The sequence below is a fragment of the Musa acuminata genome, chromosome BXJ2-6 (assembly GCF_036884655.1).
Source record: "Musa acuminata AAA Group cultivar baxijiao chromosome BXJ2-6, Cavendish_Baxijiao_AAA, whole genome shotgun sequence".
In the NCBI taxonomy this organism is placed as follows: Eukaryota; Viridiplantae; Streptophyta; class Magnoliopsida; order Zingiberales; family Musaceae; genus Musa; species Musa acuminata.
In genome coordinates, this window is record NC_088343.1 from 4,808,050 (window position 1) to 4,826,471 (window position 18,422).

The 18,422-nt window shown below is 35.3% G+C and overlaps 1 protein-coding gene across 4 annotated transcripts; it reads left to right on the forward strand.

The window, feature by feature from the left end:
• The first annotated feature begins 12,227 nt into the window (after positions 1 to 12,227).
• On the forward strand, positions 12,228 to 18,295 carry LOC135614351 (65-kDa microtubule-associated protein 7-like). 4 transcript variants are annotated; one of them, XM_065111631.1, is made up of 11 exons: positions 12,228 to 12,259; positions 13,904 to 14,114; positions 14,772 to 15,032; positions 15,854 to 16,069; positions 16,152 to 16,307; positions 16,396 to 16,555; positions 16,676 to 16,827; positions 17,224 to 17,311; positions 17,390 to 17,463; positions 17,541 to 17,615; positions 17,674 to 18,295. In XM_065111631.1, exons 1-11 carry the CDS (start codon positions 12,243 to 12,245, stop codon positions 18,061 to 18,063), a joined length of 1,800 nt encoding a protein of 599 aa, XP_064967703.1. In that variant the 5' UTR covers positions 12,228 to 12,242; the 3' UTR covers positions 18,064 to 18,295. The 4 variants fall into 4 exon arrangements, with proteins under 4 accessions (XP_064967703.1, XP_064967701.1, XP_064967702.1 ...); XM_065111629.1 differs by lacking the exon at positions 12,228 to 12,259 and adding an exon at positions 12,879 to 13,541 and having other exon boundaries at positions 13,911 to 14,114; XM_065111630.1 differs by lacking the exon at positions 12,228 to 12,259 and adding an exon at positions 12,879 to 13,541 and having other exon boundaries at positions 13,911 to 14,114; positions 17,686 to 18,295.
• Positions 18,296 to 18,422: the final 127 nt, after the last annotated feature.

Here is an 18,422-nt window from a genome sequence, read left to right on the forward strand (position 1 = left end):
TTTCAGTTATTGGTGAAAATAATGGTGCTCTTGCATCATCTTATCTGGCTGAACTTTACAGTTTCTCTAGTTATTGTTCTTGACTGATTATACGTTCATTAATGCTGCTATTCACTAACTAGTTCTGCTAGTTCATGTTGGCTGTATATGTTGTACCTCTTTTTGTGATTATGTAAGTTTCCACAAGTCATTCTTCAGCACCTCCTTATAGTTGCTCTAATAATCATAGTTAGAGACTAGAGTGCTAGCATCTCTCTTCTTTATAAGGGGAGTGGCTTATCAGTTGTTCGGTGGATGTTGCAAGGGTTTTGTGAGTTCAATAATCTACTATGATGCGGAGGTTTGTTTCTAAGACTCAAAAAAATTAGCTTGTTCTGCTTCTGTTACCTTTTCCTGCTATAGAAGAACTGAATTATTGATGTTAATATTTATATCTGGTGGTTTTTCTAGGTCACGCCAGTAGGTGACTGTCTATAGTTTTTTCTTAACTGATCTTTCTTTGATATCATGTTTTGTCAATGAGCTCTTAGTTCTCTTCGCAACTAGGAACCTTAGCAAACCTTGTCTGTTACTCATGTTGCAAGGTATGATAATTCCAATTGTCATTTTAAGATGGTTTGAATGGTGAAGTCCATCGGGAGTAAGTTGCATGTTTTGCAGTTTGATCATAATAATGAGTGTTATGCACTTGCTTTAGATACTTTGAATATAAAAGTATATCGTTATACTCACAGAGATGCTATTTGATCCATTTATTTTTCAGATATCTCTGAGTACCTAAAAAATCCTCTGGAAGTACATCATATTGCCTTAGTTATAGACGGAAGGTAGTTTCTCTTTTTTATCATTAAATAAATTGTCATGTAGTTGTGATTGGCATAAGGAGTCTTCATCAAACAGTGTAGATTACATAAATGTTATTTATGAGAATAATGGACTATGGGGATTTAGATCTGATTATAAGTAATTGCGAAGATTATTGCATGCATTAATTTTCCAACTGGAGTTCTTGTTCTTTTCATTCATGCAATGATTGCTACTTTTTTGCTATTTTGGACCTTGTTTTATTCATACTTTGATTTTTTTCTAGATATGATTTGTACAATCCTTTTAATAGTCTGCATTCTTTTGTATGCCAATTTTTTCTTTCATTTTGATTCTCTTTTTGCTTATTGTTATTCAAATATTATAGATGGGTACAATGTTTCTACTTTTTCTGCCTTCTTTTGTGTCATTTTCTCATCTTTCCTATTTTCAATATTTTATTCTTTGCTTCTAGAATGAGTATCAATATATAAATTTGTACTTTGCTTATACAATGAATATCAATACATAAATTTGTACCTGTTTTTCTTACCATTTTCTCTCCTTTTTGTGCTTGATCCAGATACAGCAACTATAAGACCAAATACAGAAGTAATCTTTCTTGTAACCTTTTGTCTCTTCATGGCATTTCTTTTGTTTTTCCTAAGACTGAAATTTGCTCTATCAATCCTTTTTCAAATCCTAGATCCAGTGTTTATGATATTCCCCTGTGCTGCTTACCTTTGATGCAAGATTGAGCCACTCTCAACTCGTGGCCTCAGAAAATAGTTATTAAGAGTTCATCAAAAAGTAAGAATCACTTTTCAAATCTGGTAGAAGAGCGAGCCTAAATCATTGAAGAAAGTAGGATATTTTGTTCAAGCCGCTACTTTTGCTTACATTAGGTGGTCAAATGAACTATTTGTTTTGAGAACATGTTCCAATTCATGACAGAGGGCAGCTTCTAGAGAAGAGGTTAGTAGAGAGATTTTGTGAAAAAAAGTACATCCCTGCACCATCAATTTGAGAGACCATTTTTCTATTAACCTTGTTGGGACTTATTTCATCTTGTAAACTGAAACTCAATAACTTCTAATCCCCAACATGGAAATAAATTTGGACCTTGAACAAAACTCATGATTTTAGGCATTACCAGGTTATATGCAATTTCTACAGCCTATGTGTCAGTGGTTCTTTGCAAATGACCATTTAAAATGATGTTATATTCCTTGAAAGATTGTTCCACTTCTGATTGTATTAGTTTGTTTTCCAGGTGCTAAATTGGTGCTCCATTTTCTGACATCCAAGCCATATACGACCAACTATAATTATTCTACAAGTTCTAGTATATTGTGGAATTTTGATTGTACAAATGGGATAGTTGTTAGTTATGATAAATAAGCTTGTTGTTTTGTCTGAACATATAGATACTGTTTACATCTAGGTTAAGTTGATACGAGATTGTTTCCTAGGATTCCAATTTTAAAGATGTCTTTTCTATACTTAGAAGGCAAGAGTTGGTGTCAGTGTAAGGTTGCTTATCCACAACCTGGGTTACAAATGTTTGAGTTACAAAGACATCCTTTGGCTTGTAAGAGTAGAGCTGTGTATGTTGATCCTTCTTGGACTCGTTGTTCTATGAATCTAGTACATTGAACTACCATTTTTTATAATCCATAGAAGACTATTAGTGTATAAAATGTCAAATTGTTTATGAGCTTGAAATTTAGCATATAGGAAACACTGTTAGATGTGTTGAAGTGTTATCTCGCTGATGAGATGTAGTTGAAACCTGACGATAGTATATAACAAGTCGTGGATGTTGCTGATGATAGTTAGAATTAAATACAATAATTAAATCAATACTAAGTGGTCAGCAATGGCTAATTGCATCAGCTGAATCATATTAGAGTTTTAAATTTCCTAATTTATGAATTGTTCATGTTGATCCTCCTAAGTTTCCTCTCATATGGTCATGCATGTGTGAGGGTGACCAAGCAAGCAGGTCAAGTCCAGAGCCTTTGTGTTATCAACTTGAAAGAATTTTAAGCTCTGAACTTTCCTCCAAGTCTTCCTGTTTGCATATCTCCATTACTTATTTTCATCTTTCATCTCTATTCATGTCCTGTTAGGATGGACAAATTCATCCTGTTCATTCTTCTGATGCCAATTAATTTGTTCCTTAGTATCAAAAAAGGGTTTCATTGTAGTACTACTTCCATTCATCCTGCCAAGTTCTTTTACGGTAGTTTTAGGTTGATGTGCACTAAACCATATAGTGTGCTTTGTTTTCGAACATTGGCCATCTGCAATGGTTTGCAGTTTTCTTCAAATATTAATACGTGTATCACCCAAACAGATTATCAATTTGAGGATGATTTAGTGTGTCATCATAAGCATCCTTGCTTTTCTCATTCTGTCGATTTCTGCTGCTAGAACACACTTTTGCTTCCATTTTGGATGATAATTTAAGAGGTATCTTGCAAATGATATTGCAAGCTTACTGGTTACATTCTATTTGGTTATTGCAAGCTTACTGTTATTTACAAGGATTCATGTTAGAGAATTTTTGTTTGTTCATTTTGGATGATGTACTTCAATGTTTCTTGTCCTGTATAAATATATCACATGCTGACATCTTAGTAAAATATAGACATAGGAAACCTTCATCGCATTTATATATTTAAAGAAGGTATAGTGGATAAAATTCTTGCACTCTTATGGCAACTAAATGAGAAATAGATAGCAAATACAAACTTCATGTGGCTGGGTTAACTTTTTGTATTGTAAATACAAACTCCAATGCTTGATTTTTTATACCAGTTGATGATTAGTAAGAGTCTCATTCCAAGTGTAGTCCCTGAATTATCTCGTCATGACATTTTTTCTATCCTTAATTACTTTTGTATTGTCATAATTTCTTGTTCATTTTACAGCTCTGGAAAATGTTTATCTTATACACGAACCTAAACTTTGTTAGGTGGGGCTAAATCGCTCAAGTATGCGTAGACTATGTTAATCCTAATTGCTGAAGTGTGGGATGTTATAATTTATACGTTTGATTATTTGTATTTTCAACTGAATATTGTCAATTGATTCAATTAATTTTGAATTAGGCTAGAGATCAAATGCCCGTTGATCCCCATTGAACACAATAAATTACCTCAAATTAAACCTAAAATCAACTAACTATGGAATTATCAAGTGATAAGACAATGGTGCCCTTGGACTGAAGTGATAATTTGGTGGACTAATTACAAATTTACAAATTATCCCTTGTATAGTTATATATTTTTAATATCCTGATCAGATTTTATGTTGAAACCCCACAAACATTTAATTTTATTTATTTTAATGTCATCGATTTTATTGACGAAATATATAACACATGACAGTTGGTGTAGAAATGACACGAAAATAATAGATAAAAAAATAATTTTAACATCTCAATGAAAATAATATTGTTGGGGGTTATCAATAGTGTAGAAATGATAGTTAGTATAGAAATGACACGAAAATAATATATAACACATGACAGTTGGTGTAGAAATGACACGACGACAATGAGAGATGAGGCAAAGGGAGAGGAGGAAGAGGATGATGCTGATGTCAACGTTTTATATGTGTCGGTGTCACTTGGAAACTATGTAGGTGTTGATACACTTTTCAAGTGGTATCGATGCAAATATAGAGCGTTAACATTTATATTATCATTTTCCTCTCTTTCTTTTGTTTTATCTCTTGTCGTCACTCTCCCTCCTCACTCTCCTCCCCTATAAAAAGCTATAGAAGCCTCCAATGTTCTCATCGATTACTGTGTCATTCTCGTCGACCACAATCACAATCACAATAATCACTTACGGCTCCTAACGATGTCGTTTATAATTATCAAAAACATATTCGGAATATTAAAATTATCTTTTTACTCATCGTTTTTGTATTATTTTTGTACGTATTGTATCTTTTATCGATAAAATTGACGATGTTAAAATAAATAGTATTGTATCTTTTATCGATAAAATCGACGAGGTTAAACTAAATAGAGTTAAATATTTTATTTTTATAATTATAGAGATTTTAATATAAATTTTTTAAATCTAAAGATCGAGATACTAAATAGATTTAACCATAAAGGATAATATAAAATTAATCCTAATTTGATATGTTACATTGGTAATATGAAAGTGAGTGAATAGAGGGATCATCAAATGTTCAAGAGAACATATTATTGACAACCTACCACTAGCAGATTATTGGCAAATATATAGGGCATCAGATGTCACGGCATAACCAGTGGCTCACTATTCTGAGATCCAAATATCACGACAGATGACACCACGTTAGAATCATGCATGCACTATGCGTTACACTACTGATTCGAAATTAAACCAAAAACATCAACAACATAAGAATTAGATGCATGTAATTTTATTTCTTTATTGTCCACATGGCTCATTCAGTAAACTCGGAGAAGCCATTTATTACTGCTCTATCCCATCGCAGCCGCCCCTCTCCGCCTTCGCCTCGCCCGCGTTGCAGGCTCCACCGCGTCCCCCGCCGCCCCGCATATCCCCGCTGCATGGCCCAGCCACGACCCTCTCGCCTTACCCGCCGCCCTTCTCCCCTCCGTCGTCCTCGGTGTGGCAAAGGCCTCCTTGTCCCTCGCCATGATGAGCCGCTCGAGCTCCCTCGTGATCCTCTCGATCTCGTAGACGTCCAGTAGGGGGACGGCCGGGCCGAGTTCCTCCACCGCGGCGAGCGCCTCGAGCTTGTATCGGGAAGGCCGCTGCCTGCGGGCTTTAGCGGCGGCACCTCCCGTCCAGCCGAGGTCGGACTCACGCGCGGTGCGGTCGTCGCTGCCGGAGCCGTGCTGGTACCACGCCCACGCCGCAGCCTTCGCCATGGCCAGCTCATCGTCCGCGGCCGTTGCGGCGGCCGACGACGACATGCTCATCCTCCGCTTCACCCAATCCATCGGAAGAAGGGGTGAAATCAATGGCCTTTGGTTTGTATACCTCCGCAAGGAGACCGTGCAATCATTAATTTTTGGTTTGATTGCCGTGCATGTGAGTTCGTAAGCAGCATATTTGTCCTTACAAATTTATTATAGTTTAACCCTCCATATACACTAATATTCTCCACATATGCCATCCCCATTAATATCTATTCTAATTATATTAGCATTTGTAAATTTAAATTAAAAATATTTTGATGTTTCTATCACCATAATAATCTAAGTATTGTGGTCGAGTGTATAAAACTTATTTATTGTTAGTATAATTCTAGTTATCCGACTTGAATATTGATTCGGATTCAATCGAGATCCTATTCCATCTCTATTCTAGAGTGAGATAGTGTCGAGAGTGCTTCTGATAAACTACATTGAGGATTAGACTATATGTTTAAGTTTATTTGAAAAAAAATACTCTCAAAGATCCAAATATATATAATGGCCTTTTTATAGTGAGATTCAAAATCATTGTATTCATTTTTGATATTAGATACGATGGTATAACATTGAACTAGGAGAATATTATATAATGATTAGTCAAGTTAGATCCTATATTGATGATATAACAATAACGATGATATAACAATAACGAGAAGATGAAATATTGATAATTTTTTACGATATCACCTATTAGAAGGTTTATGTAGAAATATTCACATGGTAGGGATATATTCGACCCACTAATAAGGGCTAAAAGTTTGAAATCTTCATCCAAATAGGTTTCTTGGAATTTAGTGGTGATCAAGCGGACAGGTACAAGAGAATTCATGGCCTCATCTTTCTAACGCAATAATTGGGCACGCCTCAATCGACATGTGAACAAGCTTATGTTTCGTAAGCAACACGAGCACATAAGAACATGAGAATGATTCCTCCTTTATCTTGTCGTCGGGGGCAAGTAATCATGACAGCATGGAACATAAAAACACCCAAATGTTCAAAGTTTTGGGATTTTGCATTCAAGAAATATATATATATATATATATATATATATATATATATATATATATATATATATATATATATATATATATATCTTCACTAATATTCGGAAGGTGATAGATAGTTGTTTGATTGTTAAAAATGTTATCGTAAAGTCGGAAAAAGTTATTTGGTAATAACATTAGCAAAAAGAAAAATAATAAAAATAGTTTGAAGAAAGAGAACACACAGCTTCCAAATCCATGTCATCGTGGGATAAGATTGAGGCTCCTATTGTTAGGATTAGGATAGAAGAAGAAGAAGAAGAAGTGTCGACCAGAGTCTCCACACCTTCCTCTCATTCCATTGATCGATGACCGAGTGGGGCAGTCTATTATTAAGGTAGAACGAAGCGAGCAATGATTCCCATTAAAACAACTTAAATCAGATATATAGACTTCGTGTATAAACCCACGAAATATATTCATAAAAAAAAACATATGTGAAGGATGGTAAAAACATACGTGAGGTTAATTACATATTACCTCCTAATTAGATTTTTTAGTATTTTAGTTTTTAATTTTTAAAAAAATTATAATAAAATTCTTATAATTATCATAACGTCATTTGTTTTACAAATAGAAACACGAAAACGATGGATAAAAAGGTAATTTTAATATCATAGTTATGTTTTTAGTGATGACGGACAATGCTATCGTTAGGAATCATGAATGACTGTTGTAGATTAGAAAAAATAATGATGAGAGGTAAGACAAAAGGAAAAGAAAAAATGGATGATGCAGATGTCGACGTCGGTCGATAACTACGTCAACGTCAACATAGATATAGAGAGATGAAAGGTTACTCAGTATTTTATTGACGGATGTCGAGCGATATCGATGCATAGTGACACCATCCTGTCTCGCATTATTATCAACATCGATGCGGATGCAAAGTGACGTTGCCCTTCCCCGCATCACTATTGACACCAACGCAGATATAGAGCATTAGCATCTGCATCGTCCTCTTCCTCTTGGCGACTACCCTAAGTAGTATTCCCATCACTATCATCGAAAATATAATTAGGATATTAAAATTATCATTTTATCAATCATTTTCGTACTTTTGTTGATAAAAGTAACAGCAGGATATTTTAATATATTTTTTAAATTTAAGAATTGATATGCTAAAGAGGTTAACTACTGATATATAATTAACCTCCTTTATCATGTGATATGCTCATCTACATTTCACCATTTGGGCGATAAACTTTGGTAAACCGACAGAAGTACGAAAAAAAATGTACGTGGGGGATCGTAGAATCACAAAAACATAATTTTTGAGATTCAAATCTTGCATCTTTAGATGTTCATCAAACAGAGAGGAGCGCATCCTTCATTTTTATTGTTTTCACGACGTACTTTACTGTACAGATTTTTGACTTTTCCTTTCTTTTGTGTAGCCACGAAATTATTGTTTTTATTTTTATTTTTTTGTAAGAATGCCTTTTTTCTTTTTTATGCATGTTTCACATCACTGCCGAGGAAAGCATGGATGGCAATCTTTCAAATTCACTGGTTTGTGCCAGAAAATTGTTGCAAAAACATAAACGATGGTATGTTCCTCTGAAGATGCAAATGGATAGATTGATTCTTTATGGTTTTCATTTATCTTCACCTGTGATGTTTGATTTTAAACTCAGCCATTTGTTGCTGATCACAGCATTTCTTGATTCAGTGTACCTTACCTTGTTGTTGGTATGTAGTCCATTCCACAAAAACTATAAGATTATATGAATCTTGTCGATCAAAGACTCCCAAAGTTAACCGGAGATTTATATGAATCTACTTAGAAATAGTTATGTTTGATTTCGCCAAAAAGGTTTTGAAAGCATCACGGATTTATTGAGTTTTGAAGATCAAGCTCGTAACATCGGTCTTGATAAACCCTAATTTATTGCTTCCTCTTCATCGATAGTGTCAGTTCGTTTTGCTTCATTAAAAAAAAAAGACAAAAAAAAGCATAATGAGTTTTTGATATTCAATTATTTTAGTTAAAAATAATCATAAAAATCCAAACATTTATCTATCCAATCAGAACGATAGTTACAAGTCCGATACAAAAAAAAATTATACATCATTCACATTGCCTATAGAAATAATTCATTCTCACAATTCAAAACAGAAAAAACAAAAGATTGTTCTTTTTTTTTTACATGAGATAAATATGATTTTTTATTTTTATTTTTGATGAAACCAACTGCGAGTAAATAACAGAGTCATTCATATTATTCATGATTCTATAGAGATAAATAATTCCTTTCAAATCAAAATTTTTATTTCTCAACAACTTCTCTCATCAACTATTATAATGTTCATGAATAGTGTCATGTATATATTATAATGTTTGTTAGTGTAAATAAATACTCACATGATATCCATTCTACTCAAACCATAAATGCACCAATATTTATTTATATTAGAAATATTGGCCACCACATTGCATTCTGAAACTGAGCTTTCTGCATCTTTACTTGTATGAGAAGCTGAGCTGACACGCAGAAGAAACACATTTACTCTTTGATGAGACAACATTTGCTGGCAGCTGAAATGTTGGTAGCTGCTCTGTCAATTTCTCCTTTAGCACTGCCAGATTAAACAAGGAATGATGACATGACCTCTCTATTTATTTCTTACTCACACTATGATGGGGTAATCCATTGCCATCACAGGAGACATATACGAGCTACTAAATTATGTCACACTTGTAACATTCATATTTGGATAGATGATCTCGAGAGAGAACAGCTGTTTTATTATTTTGGTGGTTGATGTGATGGATGTTGGTAATATCTCGATTAATTTAACTAGATTCAGACACATGTGTACAAGACGCAGTTGAACGAGAGACGTCGATGTCTGTTCAAGTAAAGATCGATATCAATTAAGATTTTTGACGAAATTTGTTTGATGTTTAAATTAGTTTCGATACGAAAGATACGAGTTTCGAGAAAATAATAATTGACCAATATAAGTGTTGTATTTGATATCCTCGTATAGTTGAATACTCTAAAGAGGTGGAAGAATACTCTTAACTTTATATTTTTCAATCTTCAACTCACTATCGAAAAATAGAAAAATATTGAACCTCTAAAACATCTTCTGATTTAAGATTTGAAGACATTTTGCAGAATATTGTCTAGTAATAGTTATTGGAGTTGTATGGAATTGCTTTGCATGCTTTTTGAGTTCTGTACGTTTTGTTTGTTTCTTTTGTCCCCTATTAGTGCAACTTGTTTCTTTCACACAATACTATATTTTTCTTTTATCTCAATAGTATTCTTATTATTTTGTCAAAAAAAATGGTTATCAGTATTTTTCCTACTCAATGTATAATATTTCATTAGGTGTAAGCAAAGACATGTTAATTTTTAAAAACCTAATATGCATATTATTATTAATTTAGATTTAAGCATTATAAGTTGATCTTTATTTAGGACTATTTTTCTATTGGAATGCTCTCTTTGATAGGATCTATAAAAATTCAACTGTTGCAAGATTTGTGAGCACAAATCTTCTCTGAAGAATGTGTTGGCATCTCTGATGGGACAAATTGCATGAATTCAAATGAAGGTTGGAAGGTCCCAAGTCACTTCCTACATTGATGTCTATTGTTCTTTAGCATATTTTTTTTTTCTGAAAGAGATATTGAGAGGGCCTTGAAAAGATGCATGTTGTCATTTTCTAAGACTCAGAAGATAACCTCCACTCACAATCAAAAATTGAGATCAGTGCTATAACTTTAATATGCCTAAAACATTGTAGTTATGATTGATACTATCAAAAGTGATTCATATTTAAGTTCAAGTAATAATTGAAATAAGGTTTAACAAAACTTGGCCATTCTCCAAGCATCTCAAACCAATGTACCAATTTAATGAAGCTTCTTCCTTGAATGTTCCTTTCATGATTGCAAGTTAGCCAACCCCTAACTGGAGTATCTTTAGAATTATCTGAAATGATAATATGTTTCCAATCAACAATTTCTTGTATTCATCAGATATTTTAAGCATGTTCATGATGCTGTCAACAATTCTCCATGAGCTGACAATTGTTGACCAAACTTGCAGGGCTTATGATTCAAGGCCAAGCAGGATGGTGCCCCAGAGATATATATTATAAATCCTTTAGGGTACCAAAGAACAGTATCACTGGTCAATTCAATCATATGAGTCTTCTTTGCATGATTGTGATGATAGACACCAAGAGATATTGAAATGCTTTGGTGGACTGGGCCATGTCAGTACTCATGCCAGCTCTGCCATTTACTTACCTTGTCACTATCTTGAACACCATTAGGAGCTTGTCCACTCACAGTGACAATTGTTGGTACATGACTTTGTGCCCCACCATGGCCAAGTGATGCAGCTTTTCCTGATTACACCGCTTCAGCTTTGCTGTGAGAAATGGTGATGTTTTTACTGCAGATGAAGTAGATGGATACTGTTAAAGAAGTGCAATGCCTATAGGTGGTCTTTATTGCTCATTAATTTTGATTTTTCACCCTAGTTGAGATCAGTTCAGCTTTCCATTCTAATTAACAAAAGATTTTAGACTATCCAGGAAAAAAAAAAAGAAAACATTATCTGCCTGCCATCATCATGGCAAATAATTTGTTGATGAAGATTATTGTACTCAGGATGGGTCCTCAAAATCTTGTAGGAAAAGCTAGTGAGATGGATTCAATCACCCTTCATATCTTTTATGAGTGATGTGATTTGACATTTGTCAATCTGATATTTGTAAACGGAGAGAATGCCACAAATTCATGTATGTGATGAAAACTAAATCTAGCAGCCTTGAATTGATGACTGAGAAAATAATTCCAAGTACTCAATCAAGATCTGGTAAACCTACTAATCATTGTATTATTTGGTAAACCTACTAATCCAAAAATAAACAATCTATTGATTACCATAAGACTACTTGACAAGATAGAGATGCCTACTGGAAATTTATTAGGGGTACAAAGATGTTCTTCCTAGTGCCTTCTTCTTCTTGGTATCTTCTTCTTTCTTTAGAGCAAAAGATGAAATCATGGGTCCGCAGCTGGTGGCCAGCAGTGCAAACTGGTGGCGAGTCACATCAGGAGGACGGCTGGAATCATTGATGGCTAAATTGTTCTTTCTTCTACTTTGTTCTGTGCTTCCTTTTCTTCCCATATGTCCTACTTAATGCACCACAATTGGCCATCATTGAGTGGGCTAAACATGTCACCCATTTCTACCTGTATCCATTTGGAAACTCGTTCTTCATTCAATATGGTGCTATCACTCACCCAAAGCAACTTCATAATTTTGGAAAAAATAGGAAGAAAAAAGACAGAGAAATGAATGTTGATTTCCTGGGTCACATGGGTGAAGTGAACTTGATATCCCTGGAGGTAAGTTTGAAGAGGTCACCTGAGGCTAAGAAGAGTAAATGTGTGTGATATAGCAGCATCATTAATGCCAACTTTTTGTAGGTATGAGTCATATTTTTATGTTCTCCATTGTATGCATTTTGATATGGTTGTCATAAATATCATTCAACTTCCATCTTTTTCTTTGAAACCTTGTTGTGCAAGCAGCTCCAGCTTCAAGAGCAATTGACTTGAGCAAAGGACAATCCAATATATGGCACAAGATCAATATTCATGGTTAATGCTCCTCCTTGTTCAGATTATAAAAAAGTGTCTGTGATTGGATGAAATATTTCATAAAAGTCCTACCAAAATGTGCTTCTTGAATACACAACAAAGGATTTACTTACTGGCAACAAAGGACATGTTTTGCCAACTCAGCAGGACATGTTCACTGTTACTCTGTCCTTTGTCTTCCTGATTTCCTATTTACTTTCATTTTGACCCATAGTCAAAAGGAAAGCTACTTTCCTACTCTCTCTCACTTCAACAGTTGACTTCAACTTGGTGCATCTTGCAATCCAACCCAAACTGGTACGATCACAGCAACTACATGCATGAAGTTGTCCATAAACATCATTTATTGTCATCCAAGAAAAGGATACACCACTCTCATTTTTAATTATATAGATCTCATTTGAGGAGTTACAGAGAGTGATGACAAGACCTTCCCTGCTTTCCTCTGGTACCAAGGAGTATCTTTTCCCCCCTGCCGCAAAAACTTCCATCAGTTTCCATTCTCTTTCACCTTGGTCTGCTTTCTGCCATTAAAAGCTCTTATGGGAGCAATAACAATAATCATGTCTGCTCCCTCCTTTGTCCTTGTCACTCATGACTCTGCTTTCTTTGCTTCCTCTGTGCTGCAGTACACTGTAACTCTTCTCTATCCACTTCCAAAATCTTTGGTTCTCCTGTTCTGAACGCCAATTTTCCTTCTGGTTCTCCTCTCCATGTACCTGTAACATGGTGTGCTAACTTTACTTTGGCAGCAGCATAGTTCCTTCCAGTATCTTCCCTTTCTTTCCTCATGCTTCGTGCAAAGATCTAATGGAGGCTTTTTCTTCGTTAAGATTCTCATGAGATCTCAGTCTTTCTGCCATCCCAAGTAGTGGTGATGTAAGAAATAGGGACTCGAAAGAAAAGGAATGCTATCTACCCCTTTCTTTCACCTTTTGGGTCTTAGTTTCTCTTTTCTAAAGGTCTGAGAGAAGAAACAATGGATCTTCTCCCTTCTTCTCCTTCTCTTTCTACTGTTGTATGCTTTGGCCTGGAGGAAAGAGAGGGAACGGTGGGGGTTTCGGTTGGAATGGGGAGAAGCTGCGGTGGGTTGCTTAAAGAGCTTCAGGTTGTTTCTTCTTGTCTTTCTGTGTTTATGGATGAAAAATGAGATATGGGTTTGTGTTTTGCGTGTTCTCTTGTTCTTTGTTTCTATAATTAGAGGTGAAATCTTGAAGTATCATTTTTCTAGAATTTCTAGTTTGGAGTAATATGTGAAGTTCTAAATAAATTTTAGTTTGCTAATGAGCTATTCTAATCAAACATCAGATAATTTCATCTTTCTATGGTAAACCTGGCTGAAGACTTGGATGAATCATGTAGATTATTCCTTTTGTTTTCATGGGTTGGAAGTAAATATTTGTTGGGGAAAACCACTTCAATCTTCAGTACTTATGATATGATCTTACATTCTGCTTTCCTTTTTGCAAGAGAGCAGCAAATTTGGGAAGAGATCGGGGAGAGTGAGGCAGAAAAAGAACTAATGTTGTTAGAAATAGAAAGAGAATGCTTGGACATATATCAGAGAAAGGTTGATGAGGCCAGCAAGGCTAAGGCACATCTACATCAGTCTGTCGTTGCAAAGGAAGCAGAGATTGCAGCTCTTGCGGCCTGCCTCGGGGAACATACAGTCCATGCAAAGGTACATTTCGGTATGCAAATTTGTGTGTGGTTTCGGTGCTATTTGTAATTATATGAGTTCAACTAACACAGACTATAAATAGTTTAGATGCTATTTGTGATCAAATTACTGATGCTAAGCTTCATCATGCACACATATGAACACTTGATTCTAATCAAACTCGTAGTTCAAACTCCTTAATTTGAGTACTGGTCGATAATCGAATGCTAACATTGTAAATTAAACTATCTAATCCTGTTTCTCCTCTAATATTGTGAAAGTTACCACTCGGTTAATGAGGCATGTCTATGGAATTAGACAAACCAGGGATTTTAGTTTGCATAATTTGGACGTCGTAAATCTTGATAAAACTGTAAAGAATGTTCTCTGGATTCTGTATGGAGATCAAATTGAATATTTTGTTTGTGTTGGCTTCTAGTGTTCCAAACTTTGAAACATTCAGAATTGGCATGATAAAGGTGCTATTGTTTTATAAGATATTTTCACCATCACTGGATCATTTTATTCACCTTTTCGACCATAGCCCTTCAGCTATTGCGTGCAAGGAATTTCTGTTGCGTAATATATAGCATGATTCTAAATTTTTGAAAATTGTGTTAATATCTTGTATGACTAGTTTACTAACATGTGAATTATATTATGACCTTCTGAATACAGAAAGACAACAAACCAGTGTCGATAAAGGAACAACACAATTTAGTCACAAATACGTTGGAACATCTGAGAACAAAGAAAGAGGAAAGGGTCAAAAAATTTGCTGATGTATTATTGCAGATTGAGAAGATCAGTGTTGAGATTAGGGAATATGCACATCAGCATGATACCATGGAAGGTCCTGTTGTTATGGATGAACATGACCTCTCAACGAGGAAGCTTGATGAATACCGTGCACAACTTCGTGCCCTCCAGAAGGAGAAGGTATTTGTTTTCTGATATGAAGATCAATTGAATTTAATATTGAATGTTTGTTTTTGAACTTTTGCAACCGCTTATAGTATTTCAGTCATCGACATTACTACAACAGACTTGTGAGTCGCAGAGATAACTTGAACTTCATGTCCTATTCAAAAGTGGAAGAGATTAGATGAAATAATCTATTAGTGATAAAACTGCAATTAACTAAATATTCAAGTAAGTATTTCATTTGAAAATCATGTGGCACACAATTGTATGTGAGTCGTGATACAAATTGAGTCTTTACAAGTCAGAATTTGAATTTGAGCAGAAAGGTTCAAATTGATACGCTGACAGCATACTCAGAGAGATTCGAATAAAACCATAGGTAACAGGACAACTTTCATGCCTAACATTTTCCAAACTTAGGCAAATCAACATTTTAAGGATTTTGTGCAACTTGATATGTATCTTATGTCCAATATGACACTATGTTCTCCTATAGCATTCAAATAGTGACGAATTTGCCTTCATATCTGTGAAGGTTCCCAATGGAAGATTTTCCAACCAAAATTTTGCACCTAAAAAGAAAAAAATCAAGTTTGTTGGTCCAGAATCAAAATTTCACATTTTCTTCTCTCATGATCTATTGATTATTCAGTACTTGGCATTACTTACTCCAAAGTTGTTCTTCTCGTACTCCTTTACAAGTTCAAGATGAGAATTATATGTGTACCTTGTCATTAGCGAATTCTGCATTTCATGATTGTCATGTGCATGATGACTGTTGATCTATTTATGCATCAAATGTACTTACTAATCACCAACATTTGTCTATGTTCAAGTCTGATCGCCTTCAAAAGGTTCTGGAGTATGTAAGTGAGGTTCACTCTTTATGCGGCTTACTTGGGCTGGATTTTAGGAAAACATTAGATGAAGTTCACCCCAGTTTGCATGATGCTCATCCTGAGCAATCTACAAATGTTAGCAACAACACCCTAGAAGGTCTAGCTCAAGCTATCCTGAAGCTGAAAGCAGAAAAGAAGATTCAAATTCAGAAGGTAACAAGAAATTATTTACTGTCACCTTTCTTTGTTCTTTTTGGTTCCTGTACTTAATATCATTACAGTTTTTTATCTGTAGTTGCAAGAAACAATGGATTCGTTATTTGAACTATGGAAGTTAATGGATTCATCACAAGAAGAAAGGGAGCATTTTGAAAAGTTAGCACACATCCTCGAGTCACCGGAAGATGAAATCACTCACATTGGTTTACTCTCACATGAAACAACCGAGAAGGTCTGGTAATTAGTACTAATTAGAGTTCCCTTGTTATCCCCAGAACAGTTGAACTAGCTTTGTTACATCTGCATCGTGTGTTTGACAGATAGAATCCGAAGTTTGTAGGCTGTCTAAATTAAAAGCCAGCAGAATGAAAGAACTTGTTCTAAAGAGACGGGTAGAACTGGAAGAGGAATGTAGAAGAGCACATACTGAACCCGATGCAAACACAGCAACAGAGAAAATCACTGCATTGATCGACTCTGGTTTGTCTTTTATTCTTTATTAATGAAAATTGAGACCACTCTGACAATTCTTTTCTTTGTCATGATTTTTAGAGAAGGTTTATTAGGGTCTTACATTATCATATATTATTTGCGTTGCAGGGCTTGTAGATCCTTCTGAACTTTTGGCCAATATTGAGGCACAGATAGTGAAGGCAAAAGAAGAATCTATAAGCAGGAAAGACATCATGGATAGAATAAGCAAATGGCTTGCTGCTTGTGAGGAAGAAAATTGGCTTGAAGAATACAGCCAGGTAGCTATGCTTCATAAGACGGTTCACTTTAGATTTATGCAGATAATATGTGGAATAATTTACATTGTTGTGACTTCTCCTAACCACCACTTTCATGAATTACCGATGTCGTAGATACACATACTCTTAATCGGTTGTCAGGCTGAATCTTCGCTTCTGTTGATTTTCTATAATGTTAATAATGTTAAAAATGTTAAATAAGATAATGTAATATCCTACTAATTTAAGTTTTTAGATGTTACGACATTCCACAAAAAATTAATATGATATCAGAAAGGAAGGTCTTGTTTTCCATACTCTGTGACCAGAGAGATTGTCTCAAGTACCGGCTTAAGCTCTCCAATGCAATGGTACTGGTCAAAAATTTAATAGGTGTTTTTGCCTACTTGGATGCAGGATCAAAACAGGTACAATGCTGGAAGAGGAGGGCATATAAACCTCAGACGTGCAGAGAAGGCACGGATCATTATCAGCAAAATCCCAGGTACTAAGCATCTCAAATCCTGCATCATACTAACCTTCTATATTATATACCTGACCGAAGAAATAAATTCTTTTTCAGCTATGGTGGACAATCTTATAAGTAGAACTTTTGCCTGGGAAGATGACAGAAACAAAATTTTTCTGTACGATGGGGTGAGTTAGAGTTTCAATCTTTTTCTTGTTTGTTCTCTGGCTCTTTCTTCATTGATGATGCTATTCCCAAATTCCAGGTTCGCTTAGTATCTATTCTCGAGGAGCATAAACTTACCAGACAACACAAAGAAGAAGAGAAAAGGAGGCTTCGGGTATCTGTTGCTTGATAAACTAGAATACATCTTCCATTGACCTCATATGAGCAAGCAGTTTTTGTTGCAGGATCAAAAGAAGCTACACTCTCTGCTACTCACGGAGAAGGAAGCATCGTTCGGTGCCAAATCAGTGGCTAAGAGGAGTAACAGTCTCGGTAGAAAGCCAAGCGGGTATCAGGTGAATGGGTTCATGACGCCCGCACCACGACGGCTATCTGCCGGAGGTGCAACCCCGGAGCTTCTCACCCCGCGCTCGTATTCTTCTGGCCGCCATAATGGGTACTTCAAAGAGACGAGGCGGCTGTCTGCCACGCCATTGAACTTTGTCGCCATACCAAAGGATGACTCCATGTCCACACTCACGTCCGTCAGTGGTTCAGAACCCGAGTCTCCGCTGCTAAATCGAAGTTCACTGCTTTGGGACACAAATCAAGTCATGAAATAGAGGAGGAGAAACAGATTTCTAGCATGTATAAAGAGAATGTATACCAGCTGTTTTCAGTGTGTTTGTTGTCTTGCTACCTTAGGGGGTTTGGTCGTTTGACTGTGGTTGGTGATGTTTGAGTTAGCCAACTTTTAGGATGTCCAAGAATGCTAATTAACTTTGGTGTTGTGCGCTGGTTTTGTTTCTTTCCCTTCCCTTCAACTATATTTTTACGCATTATGTTATCTACAAATTTCACGAGTTTCAAAACATTTTAATACAAATTATTGCGTCAAATATTATATATATATATATATATATATATTATGTTCATATATAAATTCGAATTTGGGATCTATTATTTATGAAATGATATATTA